Source organism: Micropterus salmoides, unplaced genomic scaffold (genome assembly GCF_014851395.1).
Source record: "Micropterus salmoides isolate LMB-PRFRI ecotype aquatic unplaced genomic scaffold, ASM1485139v1 Ms_hic_scaffold_10, whole genome shotgun sequence".
In the NCBI taxonomy this organism is placed as follows: domain Eukaryota; kingdom Metazoa; phylum Chordata; class Actinopteri; order Centrarchiformes; family Centrarchidae; genus Micropterus; species Micropterus salmoides.
The window spans coordinates 16,419,417-16,447,327 of record NW_024040041.1 but is presented as its reverse complement, the minus strand read 5'-3'; the positions used below and the strand labels follow the sequence as shown (position 1 = coordinate 16,447,327).

The 27,911-nt window shown below is 44.0% G+C and overlaps 1 protein-coding gene across 4 annotated transcripts; it reads left to right on the top strand.

The window, feature by feature from the left end:
• tnrc6c1 (trinucleotide repeat containing adaptor 6C1) lies at positions 1 to 27,608 on the top strand. 4 transcript variants are annotated; one of them, XM_038699111.1, is made up of 18 exons: positions 1 to 1,792; positions 8,213 to 10,729; positions 13,100 to 13,285; positions 13,841 to 14,007; positions 14,114 to 14,191; positions 14,599 to 14,817; positions 15,433 to 15,582; positions 15,924 to 16,043; positions 16,316 to 16,399; positions 16,629 to 16,869; positions 16,965 to 17,129; positions 17,616 to 17,792; positions 18,309 to 18,458; positions 18,935 to 19,045; positions 19,448 to 19,666; positions 21,258 to 21,331; positions 21,428 to 21,567; positions 21,654 to 27,608. In XM_038699111.1, the coding sequence occupies exons 1-18, from the start codon at positions 1,783 to 1,785 to the stop codon at positions 22,048 to 22,050; spliced, it is 5,205 nt and encodes a 1,734-aa protein (XP_038555039.1). In that variant the 5' UTR covers positions 1 to 1,782; the 3' UTR covers positions 22,051 to 27,608. The 4 variants fall into 4 exon arrangements, with proteins under 4 accessions (XP_038555039.1, XP_038555031.1, XP_038555022.1 ...); XM_038699103.1 differs by lacking the exon at positions 1 to 1,792 and adding an exon at positions 6,188 to 6,310 and having other exon boundaries at positions 15,436 to 15,582; XM_038699094.1 differs by lacking the exon at positions 1 to 1,792 and adding an exon at positions 6,188 to 6,310.
• Positions 27,609 to 27,911: the final 303 nt, after the last annotated feature.

The following is a 27,911-nucleotide window of genomic DNA, read 5'->3' as shown; positions in this document are numbered from 1 at the left end:
TTGAAGAGGGGCCAACCTCTACCTTCCGGGACCCTGCCTCTCACCACAACGGGACGTCCCGCCACTACTGAACCTGCAGCAGCAGTAGCCATACACTCCTCTCCCTCCTGCTCCTCTTCCTCCACAGCCAGCCTGCCTACAGGTCAGCCTGGTTGGCCAGTCACTATCTTTTACTCACCTTTTTTGAGAATGCAATTAATGTATATTGCAAAACTGGGTAGTGTGCATGGTTTAGTTACGTGACTTTACGTTTACTGAGAGTTCTGAGTGGAATTCAGTAGCATATAGAGTAGTTGTAAGCTGGCCAGACACTGTGCATTTTTATTAGTCTTGTACGTTGTGTTAACTCGCACTACAAGTTTTAATCAGCCTTTTTCCCACTTTTATGCTGACACTGTGCAAATCAATTGACTGACCACAGCTTGAGTGCTCACACTGAGCGTAAGCATGGAACCCCCCGGTTGGTTTTGTGCGGTGACAATTCCAATAAAGTTTATTCAAGCAAGACAACTGTGTACTCGTCAGTGTTGACAAACAGAGAGAAAGGCAGTGTTATTTTGTACAATTCTACTATGAATGGAAAAACATCTGTTCTGCAGCAGATTTCAGTTTTTATATCACTGCAGTCTCAGTCAAGTCTATAGCTTTAGCCACAAAATGCTACCTACAAAAATATTAATATAGTTCACTACAGTTTATAAAAGATTTGTAACACATGTAACAGACAAACAAATCAAACTGCGAGACACTGATAGTTTCTGACATGCCCAAAATCCAACAGATCGTCTGAGAACCATATCGTTCAGGCAATTAATCAGGCGCTGCAAACAGCAACCAATATGGCAGAGATTCAGCCCAATTCTGATTATTCAGATGACCAATTTGGGCTTAAAATCAGACTTAATCCGCACAGTGTCTGCCAGGCTTTTGATGACTCCAAAAAGAAAATGTCAAAACACAATTTGCAGATACTTTTATAAATATGTAGGTCACTTGACAAAGGTCTTGCATAGCGTATATAGTTACACATGTTGTCATTTTATTTTTGACAGCTGGTTGCTAGACTAATATCAGCTCTAATTTGATGATACTGGCATTAGATTGCCACTCTTGTTTTTTGTATGGCACTGTGATTATAACTGTTCGGTGTACCTGTGCGACGGCACTTGCATCACAGGTGCTGCTAACTGTTGTTTATTTTCACTCTGCCTGGGGATTAGAAATGGGGATAGCGGAATCCAGGGGTAGAGGATGGAGAGTAAACACAGCTGGCTATTTCTGTACATGTGTGTATTTTCCTTCCTGAAGCTCAGCATGTCGCAGTAAACCAGGTTCTCATGTATTTACAACTGGTAAATGTCTATTCAGTCTTAATAAAGTGTCATCTGTTCTTGGAAGATGATGATGTTGATAATTCTTCTTTAGGGCACTTCTCATTGTCTGGGAAGGAAAGGAAATTTTACCATAAGTGTGTGTGTCTAAGCATCATCCGACCCCTCTGAGTGCAGTTCTGTCTCCATGGCGATGAGATGTTTATCCTGTCCTCCTTTCTTTCTCCTCCTCCCTCCATCATCATCATCCTCCTACTCTTCGTTGAGCATTGCTGACCAGCCCTACAGTATTTCCTGTTTTTGGAGGAGGAGCCATATGAAGCGAGCTAGTTGGCTGGGCGCCTCAGTGGGCCTGACCTGGCACTGATAGAAAGACTGAGTGAGGAGGAAAGAAAGAAAGAAGGAGAGAGCGAGCATGGCAGAGGTCCAGTACTGTGGGCTGAAGTGACTCATGGCTTACGGTAAAAGCTGCTGCTTCTCTCCGCCCCTCTCTGGCAGGCCCACTCTGCTCTGCTTTTGCTCCGTGTACATCTTTGAACTGACTGATTACATTAGGACAGACAGGCAAGAGGACCTTCCAGACTTAAAGAGAGATAGGAGTCCAGTGGGAGGTTTTCGCATATATACCTCTGCAGATATTACATGCTGAGCTGTAACATTAAAGGCAACTCAAAGGTGCTCAGAAGTTTTGCTCATGAGCATGACACTCGACTTTTATCTCCCTTTTACAGTTCTTCATGTGTCTCTCCAACAACCTAATGTCTCATCATAAAAAACTTGTCATCTTAGTTTCTGGTTTGTAAAATTCCCACCTGTCCCTAAAGCCTTGTCTGCTGATTGTCCCTCTCCCTACTTTCATTTCTTGCCTATAGCTAACAGTAGAAGCACACTAGCTGCATTCATTCCCGCCCCCCTCCCTCTTCTCTCCATCCGCTGACTCCCCCTCGCCTCACCCCCGTCTTTCATTACCCAGTCACATGCTGGCTCTCTTGAAAAGTAGGGCTGATAAACGTGGCCTGTGTGCCTGTATGTAAACACAAACATTCTCTTCCTCTGCAGACTACACTGTATGTGTCCACTGCTCAACCTTACACTTACAGTATTATTCTGTTGTAAAAGCAAGAAGCAGCAACCACTCGCATATTTTAATGGTTCAAAGTTCAGATTTCATATCAGTATAAATAGTAATAATATAAATACCCTTAATGAAGATTAATTGAAATGAAATATTAAACATTAACCTTATTAAAGGTATATAGTTAAATGGCATATGTAAATCCCTTTTTTAAGCATGTAGTTGTGTCAAATTAGCTAATCAAACCATTAGCTACTCCCTTTTGTATTTGTCCAACACCTCCTAGTTAAAGCCCATAAAGTAATTATCAAGGTTTTATGTACCAGTAGGTATTGTACTTGCTAAGCACAACAAGGGCTGAAAACCCCAAAAAACAAGGGAAGTAAAAGAACAGTGCAGCTAATGTGCTAATAGCTTGTCTAGTGGAGAACAGAGAGAGAGAGTGTATGCATGCTAGACTGGATGTGCTCTTTAAGTCTGCTGATGATGCTGTAAATGAGCCTTGGGAATCCCCTCAAAGAGGACTGGGACGTCTTGTGATGTGATTAAACATCAGCTCTCTGTTAACCACAAATGTTCGGCGCTCGCTCTTTTTTTTTTTTTTTTTTCTCTATCCTGTCTCGCTCGTCTATGCCCCAGCTCCTCTCGCTCTCTGCCATGTTAGTTGTTCGCATTTTGCACATGTGTTCACCTCCTCCACCTCCGCTGCACCAACACCTCAGCTCACACATACCCTCGCTGGCCCCAGGGCCAGCTAGGATTAGTCAGGCTGCACATACTATATGTATGTATGTCAATCTTCCCTTTATTATAGCCTTGTCCCTTGCTTGGCTAACAAACCATATTCCTTTCATGTAGAGGAGGCGTGAGAGAGCAAGCTATTTTAAGACTGGCATGCTGGAGAAAGCCCTTGACCTGGTTTATCCTTTACAGGAGGAGGAGAAAGGGTATACTCGCAGGCAAGCATGACAATCAGATGTCTGTGTATTTTTTTTTTTTAAAGACAGCCCAGTTTTGTCCCTCTGTTAGTCTTTTCCCTAGACATAAAGTTGAGATAATAACATTGCATTAACAGCAAATCAGCTGCAAAAAAAGCATCCATATAACACCGAATTTCTTGCATATATTTCTGTACAGCTTCCCTGTTGAATGATGATTACAGTTCAACCAACAAACCACCTGTGCCACTTCAGCATATTCCCAACAGTAGCAGAAACAAATAGCTGCCGAGTGTTCTGTGTGTACTGGGCCCACAAGAGCGCTCCTGGTTCGGCATACAGCTGATGGCAGCTGTTCTGCTTTGTCATTTTGCATCACAGTAGGAAGGCAAACAGGAAATGCTTAAATCTTTGTAACACAAATATCAGCTGGTTCAGTAGAGCATCCTCAGCACTTGCTTATACAATACCTCAATGTTTCACATTTGTGGTTGCACAACGTAATAATAATTTTATTATTCCATACTTTCATGCAGTGCTGCAGATTAACAGTCTTCAGTAGAATATACTTTTTATAAGAACTAATTGGACAATTAGATAATTTAAGTTGCTCTGAACAGAATTTAAAAATACTTTGTAATCAATTGTAGTTTATGCTAATACTTTTAGGCCTGCAACTGATTAATATATCTATATCGATTAATCTGCAAATTAATTAATGTATTGTTTTGTTAATTAAATGTCAAATGTCAATTCTTTTAAATTTCCCAAACCCCAGTGTGACTTTTTCAAATTGCTTGTTTTATCTGCTCAACAGTAAAAAAAATATATATATACGATATTGAGTTTACTATTATATGTGACAAAGAAGAAGCATCAAATCACCAAATCTGCGAGGAAAGAACCACTGAAGGTTGGGCATTTTTGGTTGAAAAATGACAAGCAAAATGATTAATGAATTATCAGTACTTATAGTTGCAGATTAATTTTTCATTAAAATAATCAATGAATTGTTCCACCTTTTCATGACATATTTGTAACAAATTAGAAAAAGAACTGTTTTAGTGCTGCAAACGTCAATGGATCTAAAACCACAATTGCCCTCTGATGATCTCTGTTGTCTCCTTAAAGAAAACTGCATCCATATATTTGGCCGACGTGGCCCTTGTTTTTTTGTGCTCTCCTATACAGTTATGTGCTGTTTTCAGTGCACCAAATCAGAAACAACTAGGATGTGGCAATTGAGACTGTTAAACACAGAGGTAGCACATTCCTGGGGTGTGTGTGTGTGTGTGTGTGTGTGTGTGTGTGTGTGTGTGTCATAGAGCTCGTTCATCTGGTTGGCAGCATGCATTGTCAGCTCTGTACCATCCTGCCTCTCTGCCCCTCGGGGACTTCATTAAGCCAGGATCAGTCCAGCTGAGGCCCACACAGCCCTCCTAGATTACTTCCTCCTTCCATCTCTCAACATCCATCTCTGTCCTTCATTTTCTGTGTTCTCTGTATTTTCATTCCTTATTCCTCTTTACCTGACCCTTGTCCCTCCCCTCGCTCCAAAGGCAAGCATGAAAGGAAGGTTTACTTACTGATCTGAACATTTAGGAAGTTGTTGCCAGTGTGTATGCATCCATACTGTAGATGCAGTGTCTACAATGTGTGTATGTTAACACACAGGGAGCGAGTGGCCATGCAGTAGTGGCATGACCTCACTGCATGTTAGGTCCTCACAGTGGAGAGGCACAGTGGGCTGAACCTCAGCCATAAAGGCACTCTGTTCTCTAACAAACATTGACTTATTGTGTTGTTGCGTGGGTGCCGGGATCATTTGTAAACAATACCAGCCTTGATCCAAGGGACTGCTGCTCTTTTTTCTTTTCAGTCTCCCAGCCCCTGCTATCCTTCTCCCTCCATGCCTTCTAATAAGTCCCATGCATGTCCTACTCTATTATCTCTGTATGCAACCTCTTTCCTCTCTGTTTGGAACTGGAGCTTCAGAGATCACAGATTAGGGACGGATCACCCGGTCTGTAATCGTGAACTATGACCAGATCCAAATGAACTTGCTCATTTCACGTCCATGTCCTGTGCCCAGAAAGCACCCCAATGAATTGGCAGTTTTCGGTCAAAGACTTGGCGCTGCTGCTTATAATCACGGCATTCCCGGGTAGTAGTCATACATGTAGACAAAAACAGACATTTGTGATCCTGTGGGATCAGATGATTTGCTTGTTCATACATTAACACATGCATGTGTGAGAAAATGTCATTCCAGAACCGGGGGTGCAGCAGGCTTTTGTGGTTTTTCTTTTTTGTTTTTTTTGCTTTCTTGCCTGCCACTGCTATTCAAGAGGCTTTGCATTGTGGGCGGCAGTACTAATTGTAGGTGGAGTGGTCTTGGTTAAATATTCAGTGACAGTTTTGAAAGGTTGAAAGATGTGAGGGTGGGGAGAGGTTATAAAATTCTTCCTTTTGTTTTGTTTTACCTCGTGCCTCATGAGTGCATAATGAGAGTCTCCAGCTTCATCGTTCAGCTGTTAACCAAGCCCCCACCACCACAACTTCTGAACTCCCCCCCCCCCCATCTCTCTAATACTCCCATCCCCTCCCCCAACCAGCCTTCTTTCAGTGCTTTTCTAGAGAGGGAGAATATCCTTCGCCAGGATAGGAATAGAGCATGATATAAATAAAGCCAGAGGGAGGCAATAGATAGAAGAGGAGAGACCCAGCAGCAATGTTGGTGGGAGGGACCAGGCACGAGGGGTGAGGAAGGAAGGGAGGGGGAGGGGAGGAGGAGGGGGGGGGGGGGTTGTCTCATGCCGCGCAAGAGCTGTGCAAGTTCTTGGCAGCATTTCAGAAACGAGCCTCAGAAGCTTGGCGAGCCGAGCAGACATATTGAGACAAGGATGGTCGCTGCGTCGCACAAAACCTAGCTCTTTACAGGATGGTTGGGAGGCACCTCTCCACAGGTATTTTCACTACTGTGTTTCACATCTCCCCTTCTTTCTGCTTCAATCTCCCTGATTTTTCTCTCTTCTCTGCCTCTTCTGTGTTGTTTTGGTGGCTTGTTTTTACACATTGTGTGGATGAGCACTTTTAAACATTAAAGCTGCAGCAACAGTGCATTGCAGGCATGCACTGTTGAGTTCTAATGTTTAGTGTTTATTATTGAGAGGGAGACATGCATGCTATTAAAGCAGCAGTGGTGGAGATACAGACGGTAGCTCAGAGCCTTTTTGGCTATAGTTCAGGACTGAGAAAATGGCGGTCCTGCACTTCTCAGCAGAGTGACGCTACAGAACGACAGCACTGTGTGTGTCAAAAACACAGTGCCCTCTTTTTCCCCCCTATTCTCTCACTGCCTCCACTCTCTCCTTTAGTTGTAAGCCTTGAAGTAAGCTTGAAAGTGGGGTGGGACACAAATGCTGTTACTTACCTCATGTAGTTGTGACACAGTCACTCTTTGCATACAAACTAAGCATGCATGTGAAGGCATATGTAAACAACAAGCCCCTGCAGCACGAGGGACAGTAGAAGTGAGGCAATGAGGTGAAGGCAGGTTGATCAGTGCAGCAATCGTGATCTGCAACTGGGGTTAGTTTGTTCCAACACAATCCATATGCACACTGGAACTCCAGGGAGCTCGCTCAACTCACTCCGAGGGGATCTACTGTAAGAGAAATAAGATAAGGCATTACTTTGGGTTGTCAGAGCAGTTGCCCAGGCAGAGGCCTGATGTGTTGGTGAGGAGACAGGGTGCCTAGGGCTAGTGCAGGGTAATTGTGCTTCATGTCAAGCAGAGGTCATAACTGCAGTGGTTAGCAGGTCAGAAGGTTAAAGGGATATTTCACCACTGGAAATATGGTCTCTTCATAAAACTGGGCTGTCTGTACAGTAGAAAGACGGACGTATTTTTGACATTGGTGCTACATGACCTGAGAAAAGTGGCTTTTGCTCAAAAGGTAGAAAACTTACAACAGACAGAATGCACTGGGCCCGTTGCCTTCCAAGGCCACTCCTACTCCCAAACTTGATGTGAAAATGTGAATTGTATGTTTTCACACATGTAACATTGACGCTCTAGTAACAAAGCACTGTTGCTATTGCACTTACCCTATGCTCAGATGTCTGCTGGTTTTGGTTATTATTTTTTGCAGGTTCTTTTTGGGATTCTGATTTATATCTGAAGCATTCCCTTGTTCATATGTTGCATGAAGCTTTGGTGTAATGCACAGCGACTCCACCCGCTGTTTCAATTGGCACATATTATCTGCAGCAGCACCACCAGTTCAGCTCAATGTAAATCGACTGTACTTTCTAGTCCTGTGACCACTCAAAAGGCTCACATCATCCATTCATACACATTCATACACTGAGGAATTTGGGGTTCAATGTCTTGCCCACCTCGACATGTGGCCTGGAGGGAAGCCAGTGATCAAACCGCTGTTCTACCTCTAAGGTACAACAGCTGCATTGTGAATGTCTTCTCATCTTACATCGTGGAGAGCACTGGCCCTGTCTTGAGTCATAGTATATTTGGAAACATTTGTAAAAACTATGCGTGACCTATAAAAATGTATAGTGTTCAAAAAGAGTGCACAAGTGTTTTAATTTGTTTTGTAATAAAAGCTCTCTCTGCTGTCATATTAGTCATTTTCCTCTCTGTGTTTACATTTTCAGAGTGGGTGGAATTTTTGTTAATAAAGCATCTTGTGAAGTCTGTGTACACAAAAATAGCCTTACATGTTGCCATGGTATTTCAACCTTACGAAGTATATGTGGGTGCAATGACGTACATATTACCTATACCTCTTTTTCCTTATCCTTATGCACATTCTCACATCTTGTTGTTTTTATTTCCTTCTATACAGAACTGCCCCCACAAAGCGGCCAGGGAGCCCAGTATGATAATCCCCTCTGGGGACACCTGCCAGCTAACAGGAGTGCCACAAGTGCTGCATCTTCCACCAATCTCAGTGGCTGGGATCAATTGATCATTGACCAGAAAGACACAGAGGCTTGGCCTTCTATTACCCTCAGCCAGAGCCAGGCCCCTCCAGGAGGATGCCCTTTGGACACTGACCCCGGTCTCCTGACCAGCAGCAGCAGCAGCAGCAGCAGTAGTACTAGTAGTAGTTGTAGTACAGTGAGTATGGCCACTGGGGCCAATAGCCAGACAGGCCACTTCTCTGCCAACCACCTTAGCAGCAAGGCCAACAGTGGGCCCAGCCCTGCCAATCATACTGGAACCAGCATGCTCTCTAGCCAGGTTGCAACCAATCGCAGCTGGGGCTCTGGGCCTGGACCCTCCCATTGCCCCCCTCAGTCCTCAGTGGGGAGTGAAGGGAAGAGTGACAGCCCAGTGGGGGGAGGAGGCAGCAGGGGCTGGGGCTCTTCTTCATCATCCTCCACCACCAACTTTAACTTGAACCTAAACCCTAATGCCAACCCTTCTGCCTGGCCCATGTTGGGGCATGATGGGGGTGGCTCAGGGGGAGGCAGCTCAGGGGGAGGCAACACCACTTCACCTCCTCAACCTACACCCAACCTCTGTAATCCCCCTGGCCCCCCACCAGCCCAGACCAGCACCTGTACCGGAGCCAACACTAACAGCAACTCCTCTGGGATTGGCAGCGCCTGGGGTAGCATAATGGCCTCTGACACATCAGAGCCACACTCCTCCCCGTCCACGAATGTGTCTTTCAGTTCAGAACCTCAGAACCTTAAAACTGATGGACCAAATCACACTAATAAGCAGGAACCCCCCAGCCCCATCCGCAACTTACCTGGCTGGGGTAGTGCACATGCAGGCTTGGGTTCCATGGGCCAGCCCCCACCAGGTGGCCCACAAGTAAATGGAGAAGATGGTAGCTCAGTATGGGGTAACAGTGGTGACTCAAAGGCACCTTCATCTAAGGAGTCACCTGGCTGGGACTCTGGCTGGGGCCGTGGAGGAGGTGGAGCAGGAAACTCTGGAGGATGGGGTGACCAGTCAGGTGGAGGCTGGGGGAAGCAGCACACTGAAGAGGTCCAGGGAGGCTGGGATGCTCCCAGCTCTCCTCCCCAGGATCCGCAGGCTAGTCCTTGGAACAGAGCTGTGAGCACAGCTGGTGCCAGTGAAGGGAGCAGTGACAGCATGGAAGGACATCCCCGGCACAGAGATCACTCATCCAGTGATAATCCAGCTCCTCTGCTGCCTGCCCAGGATCTGGACCCCAGGGTGTTATGTAACACTGGCTGGGGACAGACTCCTGTTCGCCAGCACACCTCCTGGGACATGGACGATACTAAACGCAAGAATGATGTAGGCGCTGAATCATGGGGCTGTGGCCCAACCACTCCAAGCGATGCCCAGGGGCCCTCCAACACTAACATGGGCCCTGCTCAGAGGACTGACCCTGGGAGCAAAAGTGATGTGCCTGGTTCTCAGGGAGCTTCAGGTTGGGGGGGAAGCATAGCTGCTACCAACCAGCCTAGTTCTGGCTGGGGAGAGCCACCCAACAACATTAAGACCCCAAGTGGCCCTGGTGGCTGGGTGAACACTCCAACAGGAGGCCCCCCCGCCACTGTACCGAAGAATGGGGGTCAGTCCTGGGGAGAGGAGAAGTCAGCTGGGTGGGATGATTCTCAAGTCAAGGTAACATCCCAGGGCTGGGGAGATCAACCCAAAGCATCCCACAGCTGGGGCAATCGTGGAGGGAGCAATAATTCAGGAGACTGGAGAGAACCAGAAGACAGCAAAAAGAGTCCCTCCAACCCTGGGTGGGAAGGAGAAGCAGGAGGCTGGAAGGAAAACCCTCGCAGCTGGGGAATGCCTTCTTCAGGACCTGGGATATCTGGAGCTGGAGGAAATGGGGGCTGGGGAGAGCCAGTTAGCCAGCGTCCCAGTGGCCCTCCCCAAGGTTGGGGGGGCAAGCCTCAGGAAGGGCCCAGTGGTAGTAGTGAAGGAGGGGCCATTAGCTCTTGGGGTGGCTCAGGCTCAGTGAAGCAGGGTGGAGGCTGGGGTGGCAATAAGCAAGAGTCCCCAGTTGAGGGTGAGCCTACAGGCTGGGAAGAGCCCTCTCCACCTTCAATCCGACGTAAGATGGAGATAGATGATGGGACCTCAGCTTGGGGTGACCCAGTTACCCATAACAAGGCAGTCAACCTGTGGGACAGGAACAATCCAGGAATGTCCCAGGCTAAAATTACTACTGGAGGCAATAACCCCCCAGGCCCCAAGAATAACCATCCCCCTTCTCACAATCACCCCTATCACGGGCCGCCTGCACCTTTACAAAACCACACCCAAAACTCCCAAAACCCAGGGCCCACCAGTGGGCCCATGGATCCTGTTGTCCAACACCAGTCTGTGCCATCTCACAACCGGGGTCCCCTGATAGCTCAAGGTAAGAATAGATAATGCGCAGATTTTGCAATGTGTAATAGTGCCACATTGCCCACACCTGTTGGTCAGATTTATTGGCTTATAGACAACAGATAAATATAATTTATCTGTATTCTGCATTCAGATTTTAAAGTAGGGCTGGACAATATGGCCAAAAATGTTATCACGATAAAGATTTTCATATCTTTCAATATCGATAATTATCAGGATATGTATCAAATTGTTATTTCTTTTGAGTTTAAAGGCTGATTTTTGCTCCTGAGTGGAAGTTGAAGAAACCTGATGGTTAATTGTGATTTAAATTATGTAAATGCTCTGTATCGCGCCTTTCTAGTCTTTTTGACCACTCAAAGCGCTTTTACACTACATTTGCATTCACCATTCACTCATGGAGTGCTCAAACAGAAACCAACAGTCACACACATACATTCAAAACAGCATCAGAGGCCAATTTGGGGTTCAGTATCTTGCCCAAGGACACTTCGACAATCCTGGAGGAGCCGGGGATTGAACCGCCAATTAACGGTTAACCCGCTCTATCTCCTGAGCCACAGCCGCCCCAACATGGTGGATACTAAACCGTTCACTTCACAAATCTGAGTTAGAAATCTTTGTCAACAAATATACAAATATGCATGAATCAAATTAAGTAAAAGCTTTTTTCGGTCCCTTTTCCCCACAAAATAAACATCTAAAAAAAGAAGTCCTAATTTGTGTATAATTCAAGAGAATAAAGTCAAACATTTATTGAATATTTATTGAACATTTGTTATATTGTTATTGAGAAAAATTATAATACGATAATTATTGTTATTGTTTTATTATCCAGCCCTATTTTAAAGGTGATTTGATTTCAGATATTCAAAATGTAACTCAAGGTAAATCATTTCTCCCCGTTTATCTTCTTCTTTTTAACTGTTCAAAGTAAAGGTGTCAAACATGAAAGCTGGTTGGCTAATTAGCACAGTGCACTGTTAAGATCCAATCTGTTGATCCACTTAAAGGTAAAATCTTGACCTAGTTTACCCTCTTTGGATTTACATCTAATCAACTATCAAAATGACTTAAGCAGTACCAGCCCTGTCCCTCCATGTGGCTCCTCACATTTCACAACACTGGACACGTCTGTGCGGGTAACACTGGCAACTTCTCATGGGTACCCAAAGCAGAAGAATGCTGTTTACAAAGTGCCTTGTGAAAACAGCGATTCACCACAAACTGTTTGAGACGGATCGGAAGTGTGTGATTATATGGGAGCCACCATCTGTCAGTAGTTGAAGGGAGGAGGTGGAGCAAGCCCCTTGGAGCTGAGAATGTGCAGACGCCCCCTGCTGTCCCTCACTTGACCCTGCATGCTGACTCCACATTGGATCAATTTGCTTTCCAAATAAAACCTAATGCTGCCTTTTGCTGGCATAATGGTTGTTGAGCATGGATTGGGTTAAAAAATAAAGAGGAATAACTGCTCAATGCAATTCATAACTAAGGACAGAAAGTGGGGAAAACATTATTATGTCTCTTTGTCCCATTATGCTCTTTGTCCCATGTTTATATCAGTGTAGCACTTCGGCCAGTCATACAAGAAGGTTGAATGTTAACTAATTTTGAAGCAGCCTTTAGGACTTGACCTCTCCCTGGCGAGAGAGCTAGGCTGAGCCTGGCACTGCCACAGGCTCAGAGAAAGCACTGTCTCTCATGCCAAATGGGGCCGGACTGCGCCAAATCTTAAATGGGCATCTTATCCATCTGTCAAACATCCTGCTAAGCCAAGCCCAGGTTTCTGCGTCCGTGCATGAGTGGCATATCCCACTCCAAAACAGAAGGATAAACCGGGTGATATAAGTTATATGCATTGCAGTTGAAGCTGTACAGTTATTCAAATGATTACAATAAAAATGTAAATCTAATTTTGAACATGTAGACATTTGTGTTTTGCATACATCAGTTTGATCCTTCAAGCTTCATACTTTGGCATTAAAATTTGTTTGACAAATGGCATGGCCAGTAAATTCAACAAAACACTTACAAAGCACCAAAAGGTCAGACAATGAAAAGGGCATGTGAATAAGCTTTTTTTCCCCCGCTGTATTTCTCCAGATTTTTCTAGAAAATGCAGAACAATTACCATTTGGAAAAAAATGGCTAATTTATTTCTCTCACTGTAATTGTTTTAGTTTGTAGTAGTTATTTTAGGTTTTACTAATATCTGTGTCTACCATCTTATAAGAAAATCTAAAAACAAAGTCATATGAGACAAAATACTGAAGGTAATATTTATGATTGTATCCAAAGTGTCTTATTTATTTATTTTAGGATGTTTGTACAGTGAAGTATTTTTATAAAAAGGCATTTCTCCTTGTGTGTCCCCCAGGTTGGGGAGAGCGACCCACCTCCCACACAAAATCAGAGAGTACTTGGGGGGAGCCTGCACCCCCTCCAGTCAGAGTGGACAATGGGACCTCTGCCTGGGGAAAACCTACCGGGGGCTGGTCAGACAGCAACCCAGACAGCTATGGCAGGGGCAACCCAGCGATGACATCTGCCTCTTGCAAACCTGGTAAATAGATTAACCCTGTACGGTTTCATGAATTATGAATTAGTGTGCTCCACTGCTGAAAAACATTAAATAATTCTTTCCTGATCACTGAAGTCAAGGGCATCAAAATGGTTCAAAGGAAGAAAGAGCATTGGAAATGTTACCCAGGAATCCACACTGACTCCTAGTGGTCATCTAATATTTTAGAGTTTTCAGCTTTGTTTCTGTAGTAATGTGAAACATGTTATTTTTCAGTTTATGTCAACTGTTCTTGTTTTCGCAGGTTTGAATTTTGTCACATTTATTGTCCTTCATCAAAGAGTTGTCTTAACCTTATATATATTTAAAAGCTCACGAGCAAGAGGGCAACCAGCTGAATGCTTAACTTTAACTTTAACCAGTTGGACAGAGTTAAATCTTTTTAATGAAAACACATCATACAGTCAAGGTTATATTCCTATTTTTAGACATACTGAGGAAAAGAAATATAAACATATACAAAATTATTTCAGTTAAAATTATCCAACTAAACACAATTGAGGCTTTCATTAATATGTGTGATATCATATTCTCCAGCCCCCAAACCTATGCAAGACGGATGGGGAGGTGGAGGTGAAGAGCTGAACTTGTCGGGGGGTCAGTGGGATGCTGAGGAGGGAGACATGTGGAACAGCGCTGCCTCCCAGGAGAGCAACTCCTCCTGTAACTCTTGGGGCAATGCATCTAAAAAGATCCCACAAAAGGTGTGAAGCAGAGCTTATTACGTACAGAATAGTCCCTTACATTTTCATAGTAATATATTATTAAGTGAGTGTAGTAATAATAATTTGCAATCATCGTCTCTCCCAGGGAAAGGTCCCAGGGAAGCAAGAAGATGCTTGGATCATGAATCGGCTCATCAAACAGCTGACAGACATGGGCTTCCCGGTGAGTTGAAGTGACACTAAACTGCTGTTAGTCAAATTAGGAACCCTAAATTTATGATTTATTTTTTTATCTTTTTTTAAACTATTAAAATATTCCAACAGAGCAGAATTAATGTTTGTTTAAAATAAATCTGTGTGTTTTGTTACTTGTCAAATTGATGGAAATTATTTCACTCTGGCAATGATTGTAATAAATACTCCAATGATTACTCAATTAATTTATGAGTTGGTTGACAGAAAATAAATCTGCAACTATTCATCTATTAATTGTTTTAATATTTATTAAGTTATGAGTTATTTGTGTCATGAAACATGATAAGGGAAGTTTGGAACAGTAAGATGTTTATACCGGACATTTTGGCATTGATTTGCTTCTGCAATGCTGATGCTTTCTGGTTTATTCTCCAGAGGGATCCAGCTGAGGAGGCTCTGAAGAGCAACAACATGAACCTGGACCAGGCCATGAGTGCCCTGCTGGAGAAGAAGACGGAGCTGGACAAGCGGGGGATGGGGATAGCCGGCCACGACTACAACAATGGGCTCATCAACAAGCCCATGAACTGCCCTCGGCCTCCACTTCTTTCCAAAGAACCCTCAGCAGACCCCCGCTTGCCCTTCATGGATAAGGTAATTCATTAATTTACATAAAAATATGCTGTACATGAAATAGTTTTTAATGTTATTGCTGGTTAGCTACAAATATAAGGTAGGGAATATTTATCTGGTGTGTTTGAACTGTATCCCTGATAAAATGTGTTGATAAAAACGTTTCAAGTTTGTGTAAGACAGTAAGTTGTAAGAAGTTTTTATTCCACATACAAACAAGCTGCACATAATTTTCATAATTCCAAAACAAATTAAACTTTAAATTGGCTCTATTTTCCCAAATGATCATTACCATTTTAATATAATAATAATAATCATTATTGTTAATGTTGGTACTTTTCAAAATCCATGTTACAAAATGCTTCACAAAGGAGGTGGAAAATTATATGTCATAAGACAAGTCATATGTTTAAAATAAAACAGGAAAAAAAAGGGGGGGGGAAAGACAGTTCAAAGAAAATGAAAACTCAAGTAAAATCAAGACAGGCTCTCCAATAAAAGTATGTTTTAAAAAGGGACCTAAAGGACAAAAGCCGAGACTGATTTCTTCGGGCAGGCTGTTCCAGAGCCTTGGGGACGTGACTGTAATCTAAAGCACAAGTTGACTATCTCTCTTTCGACTCTTCCTTTATCCAGCAGATGCAGAGTGGAATGTTTGGTGGTGGTGGAGCAGCACAAGCCCGGGCCATGCAGCAGCCGCAGCCGCCTCCTCAGCCGCCAGTGCCGCCTCTCAGTTCCTCTCAGCCTAGTCTACGTGCTCAAGTGCCTCAGTTTCTCTCCCCTCAGGTACACAGACGCACGTCGCCTCATTTCTCACTTACTACACAAACACATTAGTATGCAAAGTGTTTTAATGTATGCAATGATAAATATTTTACATTCAGATTACAGTCTTTAAAAACATCTCCACTATGAGTTTCTCATTTATTATGTATCAATTTAGACCTCTTTGATCTTTCATATATCAGTAAAGGGGCTGCACAGACCTTAAAATAGCATATTAATATCGTAATATAAGTTGACTTCATGTTCGTATAGACAGTGCATGTGCTAGCCACAAGTTCTGTTTTATATTTTAACTTTGTTAAAACATTGTCTTTTTTAACTTGTCGATACTTTGCCCACAGGTTCAAGCACAGCTCTTACAGTTTGCAGCAAAAAACATTGGTCTGAATCCTGCACTTTTAACCTCACCAATAAACCCTCAACATATGACCCTTCTGAATCAACTTTACCAGCTGCAACTGGTGAGCCTCGTATAGCCTTGTCTGCTTTCGGTTTTATTAGATGTATTAAATATCATTGCCTGTAGTAGAGCACACACGTCAAATAGCTAGGACCCCAAAACTACAAAGACCAAACTTATTTTTTAATTGCACTGTAAATGTGTACTTTCATGTTTTCAGTATACATAAATTAAGACATTTTTATTATTTTTCCGTCCTACTGAGTTATAACTGGATTTACAGACACAGTGACGTCTTTTAACATTGGAACCATGCTTATACCTGATACACAGGCATACCAGCGTTTACAAATTCAGCAGCAGATGTTGCAGGCACAGCGCAACGTTTCTGGTCCCATTCGACAGCAAGAGCAGCAAGTAAGTTTCCATCTTAACCTGCAGTTTTCTTTTTTTTCCTGCTCTCTTATTACTCACTCTGATCACTGAAAAATCCTAAATTTACCGAGTTACATGTATTTTACCTAAATAAAGTTGATTGAAGTAAAACTAATGTAAAAACAGTCCGGCCTATGTATTTTTCAGTTGTTATACCTAATACCTGCACATTATAAATCCTAAATGTTTCTCCATTGTGATTTCATCCCAGGTTGCACGTACAATCAATAACATGCAGCAGCAGATCCAACAGCACCAGCGTCAGCTGGCCCAGGCACTGCTGATGAAGCAGCAGCAACAGCAGCCATCCCACTCCCACTCGGGCATGCATCCTGGTGGGGCCAAATCCACCCTGGATTCATTTCCTGGTCACCCCCAGGCTCCAGGCCTCCCCGACCTGCAGACCAAAGAGCCGCAGTCATCTCCCAACACCTATAGCCCCTACTCTCTCTGTGAGTGGCATTAACATTTCACTTTGAATGGAAAATAGATAACGCAGCACTAATCCTCATAGGCTTGTGTAGTAACATCTGTCTTTTCTCCTCAGCTGGACTGAATCCAAACATGAATGTAAACTGCATGGAGGTTGGTAGTCTGTCTATGAAGGAACCACCCCAGCCGCAATCACGCCTGTCGCAGTGGACGCATCCCAACTCCATCGAAAGCCTCTCTGGAAGCACCTCTCCTCTGGAGCCCAACCTGGGCAAGCATGGTGAGAAGAGGAAGGGAATCCTGGGTATTAAAAATGAAGTCCCCACTAGAGAACACTTTGTTTTAGATCTCATGCAAAGTTTGTATTCATGATAATTATTTGCCTTAATTTTTAATATTTGCCTTTTCTAAATTAAATCTCACTTCCAGTATAAACAGCAAGACCCTTTTATGCCAAGGACCTGTGTTCAGCTTGCAAGATGCAGATTTAGGATGTGGGTCAGACTGGGAGTTTCTACTTACTATGTAGCAGACACCATAATATATGTAAGAAAGATGCTAAATCTGTTCAGAACAGAATGATTTAAAATTTAAAGATAATATAATTTAAATATAATTAGACTAATAAATGAAGAGTAGTGTGAACAAACAAAGCAAGATTAACATGAAAACTACACCTTTGATTGTTCACTTGAATCCAAAACTTTTCCAACATTTTGCTGATATAAGCCTCTACATTTTTTTGTTTTAATATCACTTCTCTCAGGTGGCAACCTAGGACCCCCTGGTAAGCCCCATCAGCTGGACGATTCTTACAGCCCCTACAACCTGATGTCCAGCTCAGAGTCTCCTACCAGCCCCCTGGTCCCCCCAGACAGCTGGGGGCAGGGCAAGAGTAACAGTGACAAGATGGCAAATGGGACCAATATAAACTGGCCACCAGGTTAGGAACACTTGAAGTACTCAATATTGATTGCCAGTTTGCCGTCGGGAGCCAGGTCACGGTCAACCAGTTTGTATCATCTAGTTAGCCATGTTTGTGTATCCCTCGCTCTCAGCGGTGCATTTTCCACCTATGTGAAAGGCACTATCATTGATTTACTTTGTTGGAAATAGGAAAAAATAGGAATAAAAGAGTGGCAATGTTAACAGAGTGGGGACAGCATGATTTGGAAAATGAATGCAGCAGTTCTGGATACTGGCAAAAATATTTAGCTGTGTAACATTTCCCATTACTGAAATATGGGGTATAATTAAACAGGACTACTATCACTCAGTGCATAAAGAGTCAAAATATAGTAACCATCCAGTTAAACTTCCGCAACCAAAAACTGATACCTGATTACCAGCTGGTTGGTAGCTGTTAGTTAAGATTTTATATCATCAATGGATCATCTTTAATATTACGCCATTGTGCAATTTTCATTGTCATTTTTAACATTTTCATTTTGATTTTTAGAATTCTGCCCCGGTGTTCCCTGGAAGGGCCTTCAGAATATCGATCCTGAGACAGACCCAAACGTGACCCCCGGCAGTGTCCCCAGCGGGCCCACCATCAACACCAACATCCAAGATGTCAACCGTTACCTGCTGCGGGACAGGAGTGGAGGTGAGAACATGGTCAAAGAGTGAGAGAAATGTCTGAAAAAGAGTCTTAGTAAGATACTAAGAAAAAATTTTTTTTGCTTGTATTGGTCCTGGCCAACAAGACAAGTTCCATGTCACAGTATAGTTAAACACAGTAAATGCAAGCAAAGGTCTTGGAAATCTGTTTTCCCCACTATCTGAAAAATACACTTACAGAACAAGATGTGTCCCTATCTAATGTAAGTCCACTAAAATGGTCTTACAGTATCATGCTGCTGCCACCAGAGAGCCCGCTTCTTATTCTTTTGTTCTTCATTTTCCTACTTTTAACTGCCTCTGTAATCATTCATTTACCAGTTTATACTTTTCTCTTCTTAATGAGCTGACTGTCGTCATTTGTAGTGCATTTTTCCTTTACTCCATTTTCTCTCTCTGCTATTCTTTTTTCCTTACTTGTTTGTGTCTGTCTATTTGTTTGTGTTGATGGCATCGGCTTAGGCTCCTCTCCCACTTCATCTCAGAACGAGGCTCTGCCTCCCTCCACTGATTGGCCAGTCAGTGCCTACACTAGCTCGTTCAGTCTGTCGTCCCCGGAAACGGACGATGCAGGTACACGGTTTATCCATAATGTTCTCCACCCCACATTGCAGTGGCTAACTCGCTGCAACACAACATTATTCTGTCCCTCTTGTTACTGTTAACAACCAGAGCCTCAGACGCTCACTGGAGAACCACATCTCTCCTTTCCATTCAAGTCACTGCTCCTGATTAAATATGATCCTCATTTGAGCTCTCCCCCTGTCAACTTTGCCTCTCCTGCAGTGCATATTTCCCCTGTGGTGTTAGTGTATCTCCTTCCTCCTTGTGTGTGGCATGGGAAGCGTTGAGCAAATATGAAAGAACTTTTTAGTCGAATCATTTTGCTCTGCAGGACTCCCTCCTATGGGAGCAGCTGTCTTTCGGTCACTTGGTTCTGCAGGCCAAACTTTTCTGTCTCTCTTTTCCCTCCAGGTAAACTGTCAGAGATGAAGTCTACTTGGTCTCCAGGCCCCATTTCTCACAGCCAGGCTTCTCTGTCCCATGAGCTGTGGAAGGTCCCCCAGGGCCCCCGGGGTAGCAACACGGCCCCTTCCCGCCCCCCGCCTGGCCTCACCAACACCAAGCCTTCCTCAACCTGGGGGGGCAACTCCCTGGGTCTGGCCCAAGGCTGGAGCAGCTCTTACACCACAGGTAGTCTTAAAGCGTAATATTTGGGCAGCCAGGCACCAAAGTTTTTGATTCTTCTCTCCTTAATTATTTCCAAATGCCATTTTCGTTTTTGTCAGAATCTGCTTATTTTATTATTATCTCTTATTATCACAAGAAATAGATTCAAACCCCTAGGACAGCAAACAATATATAAGAAGATAATTTTAATAAAAAAGCATGTATTCTGAATTGAGAGTGCCTACAAAGTCCTTCTAGGAAAGTCATGCAACTTGGCAGCCATCTTGGCAACGCCTCTGGGCAGCTATTTCGGACTAACAAGACCAGGCTCCTTTCTGAATGAATGGGGAGAGAGCCAGAACTAAACTTTCACTGGTCACCGGGACATAAAAACTACATTAATAGAATCAGCAGTAAAATCTAATAAAAACTGCTGAAAAAGTTGGAATGTTTGCCTCAAAATAAGGTTACACTTGTACTGCTGTAGGCCCCTTACATCAGGGGAACCACACGATTGGCTGAAATATGTTTCCCACCTCGGCTGTTAAAAGAAGACGATTGGCTTTCTAGCGGGAGGGGCGGGACAACCGTCATCTTTGGCGTTACGGGTTTTCCCTATAGAGTTGTATTGAGGATTCTTAAAGTGGCGTGTCTCTTCTATATAACGCCTCTGGTGCCTGTATTAATTACAATAATTATTTAATCAAACAGTGCAGTGGTTAGCGCTTTCGCCTCACAGCAAAAAGGTTGTGTGTTCAAACATTGGTCGTTCCGGGCCTTTGTGTGTGGAGTTCGCATGTTCTCCCCGTGTCTGCGTGGGTTCTCTCTGTGTGCTTAGGCTTCCTCCCACCGTCCAAAGACATGCGGACTAGGTTGATTGGTGACCCTAAATTATATTGAGTATGAATGGCTGTTTGTCTATGAGTGGCCCTGCGATGGATTGGCGACCTGTCCAGGGTGTACTCCGCCTTTCTCTCGATGTAAGCTGGGATTGGCTCCAGCCCCCCGCAACCCTGTACGCAGGATAAGCGGTTGACGATGGATGGATGGATGGATGGATGGATGTAATCAAACAGGACAATTAAACAGGCTTATTGGTTTGTTTTAGTACACAATGAATAGATTTGACATCCTTGCAATTCTTTGCTGACAAAACACATGTAAGACATATGACATGCAGTAAAAACTAATGTTTTTGTCCTTGTCCTCCTGAAAATATTAGACAAAAAAACACAAAATTAGTTAAGACATACTGCACAAAGTGTAAGCCATTTCTTCTGCTGTCGTGTGAGTTGTCTAAAGGTTAGACAATGGAACCACATTGTGATGGTTCGATGAAGTTTGCAGTGTGAGTGTACTCGTAGAGCCAGCACCCCTTTGATGTGGCATACAACCACAGGCCAATTCTGGAGGTAGAGTAGGCAGGACTGACAACGGCTTAAGAAAATCTTGTTGTGGTTGTCAACTGACACTGGGTGGTGGTTCTTTTCTCACTGTAGGAATCAACACCACCTACTCAGTTTTAGTAACTGACTCTGGTTTCAGTCGAGCTTCGTAAGCATAAACTTCACGCTAAGAAATCTCTGCCACCTTTGTGTCTCTCCCTTACAAACAGCAGGTACCACGTGGAGTACGGACAGCTCCTCCAGGACCAGCAGCTGGCTGGTTCTGAGGAACCTCACTCCACAGGTAACAGCTGTCTCTTAGCCTTTGAGCATTCAGGCCTCACAGAGTATTAACTGTATCTGTGCACTTACACTTTCTGCGGTCCTGTTTGTGTCCCAGATTGATGGTTCGACTCTGCGTACGCTGTGCATGCAGCACGGCCCCCTCATCACATTCCACCTCAACCTGACACAAGGCAACGCTGTGGTGCGCTACAGCTCCAAGGATGAAGCTGCCAAGGCTCAGAAGTCCCTGCACATGTACGCCTCTTTACGTTTTTTGGCTCAGTTCATTTTTAAAAAGTTTTGACCATTTCTCAACTTTTTTTTCTTTCATCCCCATCCAGGTGCGTGCTCGGGAACACCACCATCCTGGCAGAGTTTGCTGGGGAGGAGGAAGTGAACCGCTTCTTTGCACAGGGCCAGTTGCTTGGTGGAACAACCAGCTGGCAGGCCACTCCAGGCACCAATCAGACAAGGATGGGTGGGGCCGGGTCCGGAGCCTCCCATCCCATCGGACACTCGCCCCACTGGAACAACAACAACAACAGCGGCAGCAGCAGCAATAGCAGTGGTCTGGGAACAGGCGGAGCAAAGACGGGCGGAGAGTTGCTGTGGGGTGGCGTGCAGCAGTATTCCAGCCTGTGGGGACCCCCGAGTGGAGAAGAGGGACGGGTCATGGGGAGTCCCACCCAAATAAATACGCTGCTGCCTGGGGACCTGCTGAGTGGGGAGTCCATGTAGGACAGAAGAGCCCAGGCATAACGAACACCAACAGGAGCAAAAACATTGCAAATCATTGTGGAGATAATCAGTGTGGGTGTAATGGTGGAAGAAGAGACGAGAGGAGGGCGAGGCTACATCCTCGCTGCTCACCCTCGCCAACCTCCTCGACTCCTTTTCATTTTTAATGACATTTCAATTGCAGTTCTTTTGTGAATCTCACTGAGAGATTTTGGTCACAGTGTTCAGCTCTTACTTTTGGAGACAAAGGAAGAAGTCTTTCATTCGACAAGAAAGAGAACTTTTTACAGGAATGACCTTTTGAGAACTCGTCCGTGTGAAACATGTACTTTAGTCAAACTGACACACAGTGACGAGCTGCCATCTTTAAACTTGCGTAATCCCTCTCGGCCTTTTGAGGCAATCATACTGCACCTCAGAGATCCATCAAAAGGCATCATTCCCAAAGTTAAAACCCTTCAATCAGAGTGGTTGTCGAACTTTCAGCTGGTCCAGACTCAACTTTTGTTTCTCTCAGCACTAATATTAGCCTTAACCTCTTTCCTGCCCTGCTATCCTCACTCACTCTGTACTTGGTGAAGAAGCATACGGACACTTGCACACCCTTATTTCTGAGCCAGTGAAACCTGAGTGGAGAGTACATGCTGCTGCTGCTGCTTAACATAAGCAACTACAGCTCACAACTTCAGTGCATTTTTTTGCAAGCAGATTGAGTTCCCCACAGAACGCTCAAAAGGAATGATGCAACTCTGTTCGACCCGTGTTCAAGCCATTTCTATTTGTAGTGGGGTTTTTTTATTTTTCCTCTTAAACCATTGCAAACAAAGCTAAGAACTGATATTATTCAAATGTGTCTGTCAACCTTACCCAGAGGGGGGAAGAGAAAGTTTTTGGGGGTCGTCACATGTACAGTTATAGACCTGATGGATGACTAAATGAACCACTGCTATTACTATGGAGCTGTAAAGACAAATACTTCAATGCACCTCAACTCATCTGCGGGCAACTCGCAGTTTGGTCTCAGTCTCGGACCCGCTCACTGATGTTGTGGAAAACCTCAAGTCGTAAATGTTTCCCACCGGCGTCTAGTCAATGACCCCACTCCACCCGCAAAAACACCATTTCAAGTGACGTGCAATATAAGCCACAGACTTTACCGTCCAAGCACCCTCCCATCATGACGAGAGGAGACTATAAGGAAGGATTGAACTGCAAAAGCTCTATCTGCCCTGTAACCCCACCCCCACCTCACCTACAACTGCCACTACTACCCTTCACCCCCACCCTCCCCCCCCCCCCCCCCCACACACACACACACCCCAAGAGTGTGTGAGCTCAGGAGAGTGGCGAGCTGGTGTTCAACCTTCTGTCCAAGATACTAGGACGTACACGCAAAGCACTTCTTCAGCCAGCCTACTCTCCACACTTATGCCAGTGACTAGTTTTTGGGGGGGAGGATAGTTTGTGTGTGTTTGTTTCTGTGTATGCGTGTGTGCTTGGGGAGAAGGCATCAAACCAAAGTGAGAGAAGCCTATTTTCCTTTTTACCCAGATGACCCTTTTTTTGCCCATATTTGCGTATGTAGAAAAGTATGAAGCATTTGCAACATTTGTGAATAGGTGGTCTATCATAGCACTTAGCAAGAGCGTCGCAGCTCGTTATACCCTTAATGCCAACAACTAGAAGAAAGGAGAAGCAACACTGGCAAATAAAAAAAATTTAAAAAAAAAGACAAAAAAGCAATCTGCTTAGTGGCTTCTCTATACATTTATTTTTTAACTTAACATGGATGTGAAGATGCTTTTTTTGTTGTTTTCTTTTTGTTTTTTTTTCAATCTTCCTTCCCTCAAGTCGGTGAGACCAGGAAGGATGTCAAACATGGTAGCAAAGTGAAGGGAAATACAAAGAAAGAACTAACTCAACTGATGATGGGTGCAGGAGGGAAATACCCCAAAGCACTCATCTTTATCAAAGTAAATATCACTGTTACATTACATACTTCGAAATCTTTAGCCTTGGTGTCTGGAAACGCTCGACATGTTTATGTTCTACTGGGTCCAGCAGGGAGGATCGCCATCTTTCTTGTCCTTATTTTTTTATTTTTTTTCTTCTTGGCCCTGCCAACCTGTGTGATAGTGTGGCCACTGAGTGCCTGCCTGCTGCAGAGTGCAGTGCTCTGCAGCAGCCCTCACCCCACCCTCCCGCTCGCTCGCTGCCTCCCTGCGGATCCCTACAGACTGGCATCCCTCTTCCTCCTCCTTCCCCTCCCCCGGCCTCCAGGCCAAGAGCAGCTCTTTCAGAACTGGCCCACCTGTATTAAATTTACTACTACTGCTGCGCCAGAGTCTGTCCTCAGCAACCTCCGACTCCACACTCTCTCTGTCTCTCTCCTGCAAAGATCACTTTAGCCAGAGATGGAGGCATGTGATGTGTTTTTTTGTTTTCTTTGTTTTTTTCTTTGTTTCACTTATGGAATTGCCAGTGTGCATTTTTGTTGTATTGTTGTCATAAAGTTTGCTGATATTGTTGCTGTTATCATTGATGATATAGATAATGATTGTTTCCTGATGGTGATTTCACAGCTTTTTTAAATATTGGTCTTTATGCAGTGTTCAGCTTCTCTCCTGCCCCTCCCACTGCCTCCGAGGCAGAAGCAGCGTGTAGTTTAGAGGTACGCCTCAGCCGTGCAGCAAAGGCCATATGAAACACTGCAGATGTCAGTAGAAAAGGCTGGTGGGGGATATCTTTACGTGGGGTTGTTGGAAAGAGTCAAGTCAAGTGGGTAAAGGTAGTGTAGTCAAAGGTTCTCCAGGATAGTGAGCCAACTGACTCTGTTCATCCTGGAGTGCCCAACCTCTGCTCTATGTCGTCTCATAACGCACACACACGCTTTAGTGTTGATGGGCTTCACTCACGCTGGTGCTTTATGTTTAACTCTGGGAGCACTCAGTTACACTTAGAACCACCTCAACTGATGACAGCCTTCCATTTCTATGCAAAGACAAGGAGGTGTTTGTTCACAGCCACCCCCCCCCCTCCCCCTACATCTGCCAATCTTCACTTATCGCTCAACCTTTACTACCCGGCAGCTTCCCTTGAAAACCTCCCCAGTTAAAATATAAGTGGCACCGAAAGAGCCTCTCTTCAAGGGTTAAGTCTCCCACTGTGTGGACAGAGCTACTAGATAACACTAAATGACCTGCTGGAGGCACTAGTGGTTGGCCGTCTCTTCTTCAGTCTTGTGCCAACTGATCTAATATTATCTACTTCCACCTTGTCATATCCTAATTCATCTTTAATGTGATGAGACTTAAGTTTCTTATATTGCTGCAGGGGCGTACACCACAAGCTCCAGCTGTAGGAGGCTTGAGGAGTAGAAGGGCAGGACGGACGAATTGTGCTGTTTATGGGGGGTTTTTTTACCAACAAGGGACTGGAAATTTAGTAGAGAACCAGGCTGCAGGAGAGGGGTGTGTGTGTGTGTGGGGGGGGGACGTTGTTGGTCCCATGTGTCTGTGCACTGTTTATGGGTCACATCGGGTACATCTCTTTAAAAACCAAAAACATCTTTTTCTTTATCATCAAGGTTTTTCGCAAAAACTAGAAACTACAAAAAAAAAATGTCAGTTTCAGCTGTGCACTCCAAGGCTGAGATACCTGTGTTCTGTTTCTCTGCAAGCTGCCGCCTTCTCACCCCGTCTGGGCTCATTCTCTGGGCCACATGTGGGGAAGCTGTATCCAGGTGGTTCATTTTGGACCTCCAACCTGAAGGTCGACAGGTCATTTCTGCACATCTGGCTTTGGGGGCAGGGTCCAAGCAGGGACCCTGTGTATCAGCAGAAATAGGGACACACCTCAAGTTTGGTACCAAGTCTTAAAACTTTCGGGATTTGCCCTCTTCCAGAGTCGCTTTAGACTCACGTCATTCAACAAAACAATCACTATTGCCTGTGTTGTCTGTCTGTGTGTTTGTTTGTTCCTGAAAATCTGTATTTACTCCACACTGGACTTGAATCAAAGAACTGGCGTTGAAGCGGAGAGTCGAACAGGGTGGGCGGATGGGTGACTGGGACGGAGGTCGAGTCTCAGATGTGCCCCGGATTTTTTGGCGCAGCACCAGCACTGAGAGCCCCGGCCCCTCCCACACCCCTCCACTGCACTCTTATCTACCTGTCTAGTGTTGGAAATCAGATGCTCTCCTATTTTTTAAAGTCACAGGGACTCAAAGGCAACTGGATCTTGAGCAAAAAAATGCTTCTCAATCATGGATCAGACAAGGGTGTGGGGCAGGGGCCCCAAAAAGAGTTGAATTAGCAAATCTCTCTTTAAAAAAACAACAACAAAGGCCTGGGTTGAATATGCACATGCTAGTCCATATACATAATACAACCAAGAGTACATAATGGATGTATGTGTGTAAATGGCTAGAGCTCTCTGTTTTCCACTTAGCCTAAGCCCCCTCCCCTGCCCTGGCTTCAGCCCTTACCCTGTGTATCCTCCTCAACATTATATTTCCCAGAAGACAAGATCATAAACATATCAGAGTAATACAAAATAATGAAAACAAATACTTGAATCAAAAGAAGCGCCAATAATGTAATGTGAACACTTTTTTGTAGTGGTTTTTTGTCTCATTCACTTCAGAGATTTTTGATAGCATCGGTTCAGAGTGAATTAAATTTGAAATACGAGTGTTGTTGAAAACAGAGCGATATAAAGGCAAATTTACATCTGTTGTATTTGAGTGTTTGCACAAGGCTGCTTGTACTGTATGTTGTTTGAATGAATAGTGTGTGAGGTGAAGATACGTGTGAGAGCTCGTGATTACAGCGGAGGAATTTCCGCCTTGTGATTCTTTTCAAGTCAGTATACTTTTGTTGTTGATTTGTTTTTTTTTTTTTGTTTTTTCTTTTTGCTTGTCAAAAATATATTCTGATGTTAATGGTTACTAGCCTCTAGCGTTGCACTGAGTGTCGGCCTCACCCCTCATCCAGCTAAACGAACAACATGATACAAGTACTGAGGGGAGACGGGGACAGTTCATGTGTAAATGTTTACTCAAGGACTAAAATAAGTGTGTTTTTAAAATGTAATGTTTATCTACCTTAGTGGCTTTCATTGTGGAATAATCCAAGAAAGTATGGATCATAATTGAGTATTGCACCATTTTTCAGACTGTAAACCTAAAAAAACAAACAAACAAGAAAACAGAAAAAAAAATCACATATGTATAAAAATGCAGCAAAAAAAAAGTATTTTGCAGACCTGTGGCCATAGATTGGGGTAGAAGGACTTCAGCTCTCCCAAATCTGAGCAACGGAGAGAGTGAAGGACAAGACATCAGACTGAGCCTTGGCTTCTAGGGCTCACTTCAGAGGTGCCTACCTTTTTGGTTTGTTAGCTTTTGTTCTGTTTTTCACTTATGTTCAAATCACTCATGTTGTCATTTGTTTTCCTGCAAGGCCACTGACAGTTTACAAACACTTAGTTTTTTTCTGGAGTTCAGAAAAAAAAAATCAGCAACACAAAAGAATTGAACCATGGGAATGTTGGAAAAAGAGAAAAAAAAAAGGACAAATGCTTCCATTAAAAAAAAAAAAACAAAACAAAAAAAACACTTCACCGAATGAAGATTTATTGTGCTACTTTCAGAGCTCTGGGATTGAACAGTGTTGTCTTGTTCTGTTTAACCTTCTTTGTTCTGTGTTAATGTTGATTTCATGGATTATCTGAAGCCTGTATGTTTTATGTTGATTATATATATTTCCTTTATATAAAAAAGAAAAGAAAAAAAGAAAGACATAATTGCTCACTATCTTGCACACACACAAAAAGTGGATCTTGTCTCAGGAAGGCCAGGG

Excerpts from the sequence above, each read along its gene's own strand:
- tnrc6c1 (XM_038699094.1), top strand. The coding sequence starts at position 6,286 with ATGGTTGGGAGGCACCTCTCCACAG. Across the intron at positions 19,046-19,447 it reads CCCGGAAACGGACGATGCAG|GTAAACTGTCAGAGATGAAG; the intron begins GTACACGGTTTA and ends TTTTCCCTCCAG. Across the intron at positions 21,568-21,653 it reads GCTCAGAAGTCCCTGCACAT|GTGCGTGCTCGGGAACACCA; the intron begins GTACGCCTCTTT and ends ATCCCCATCCAG.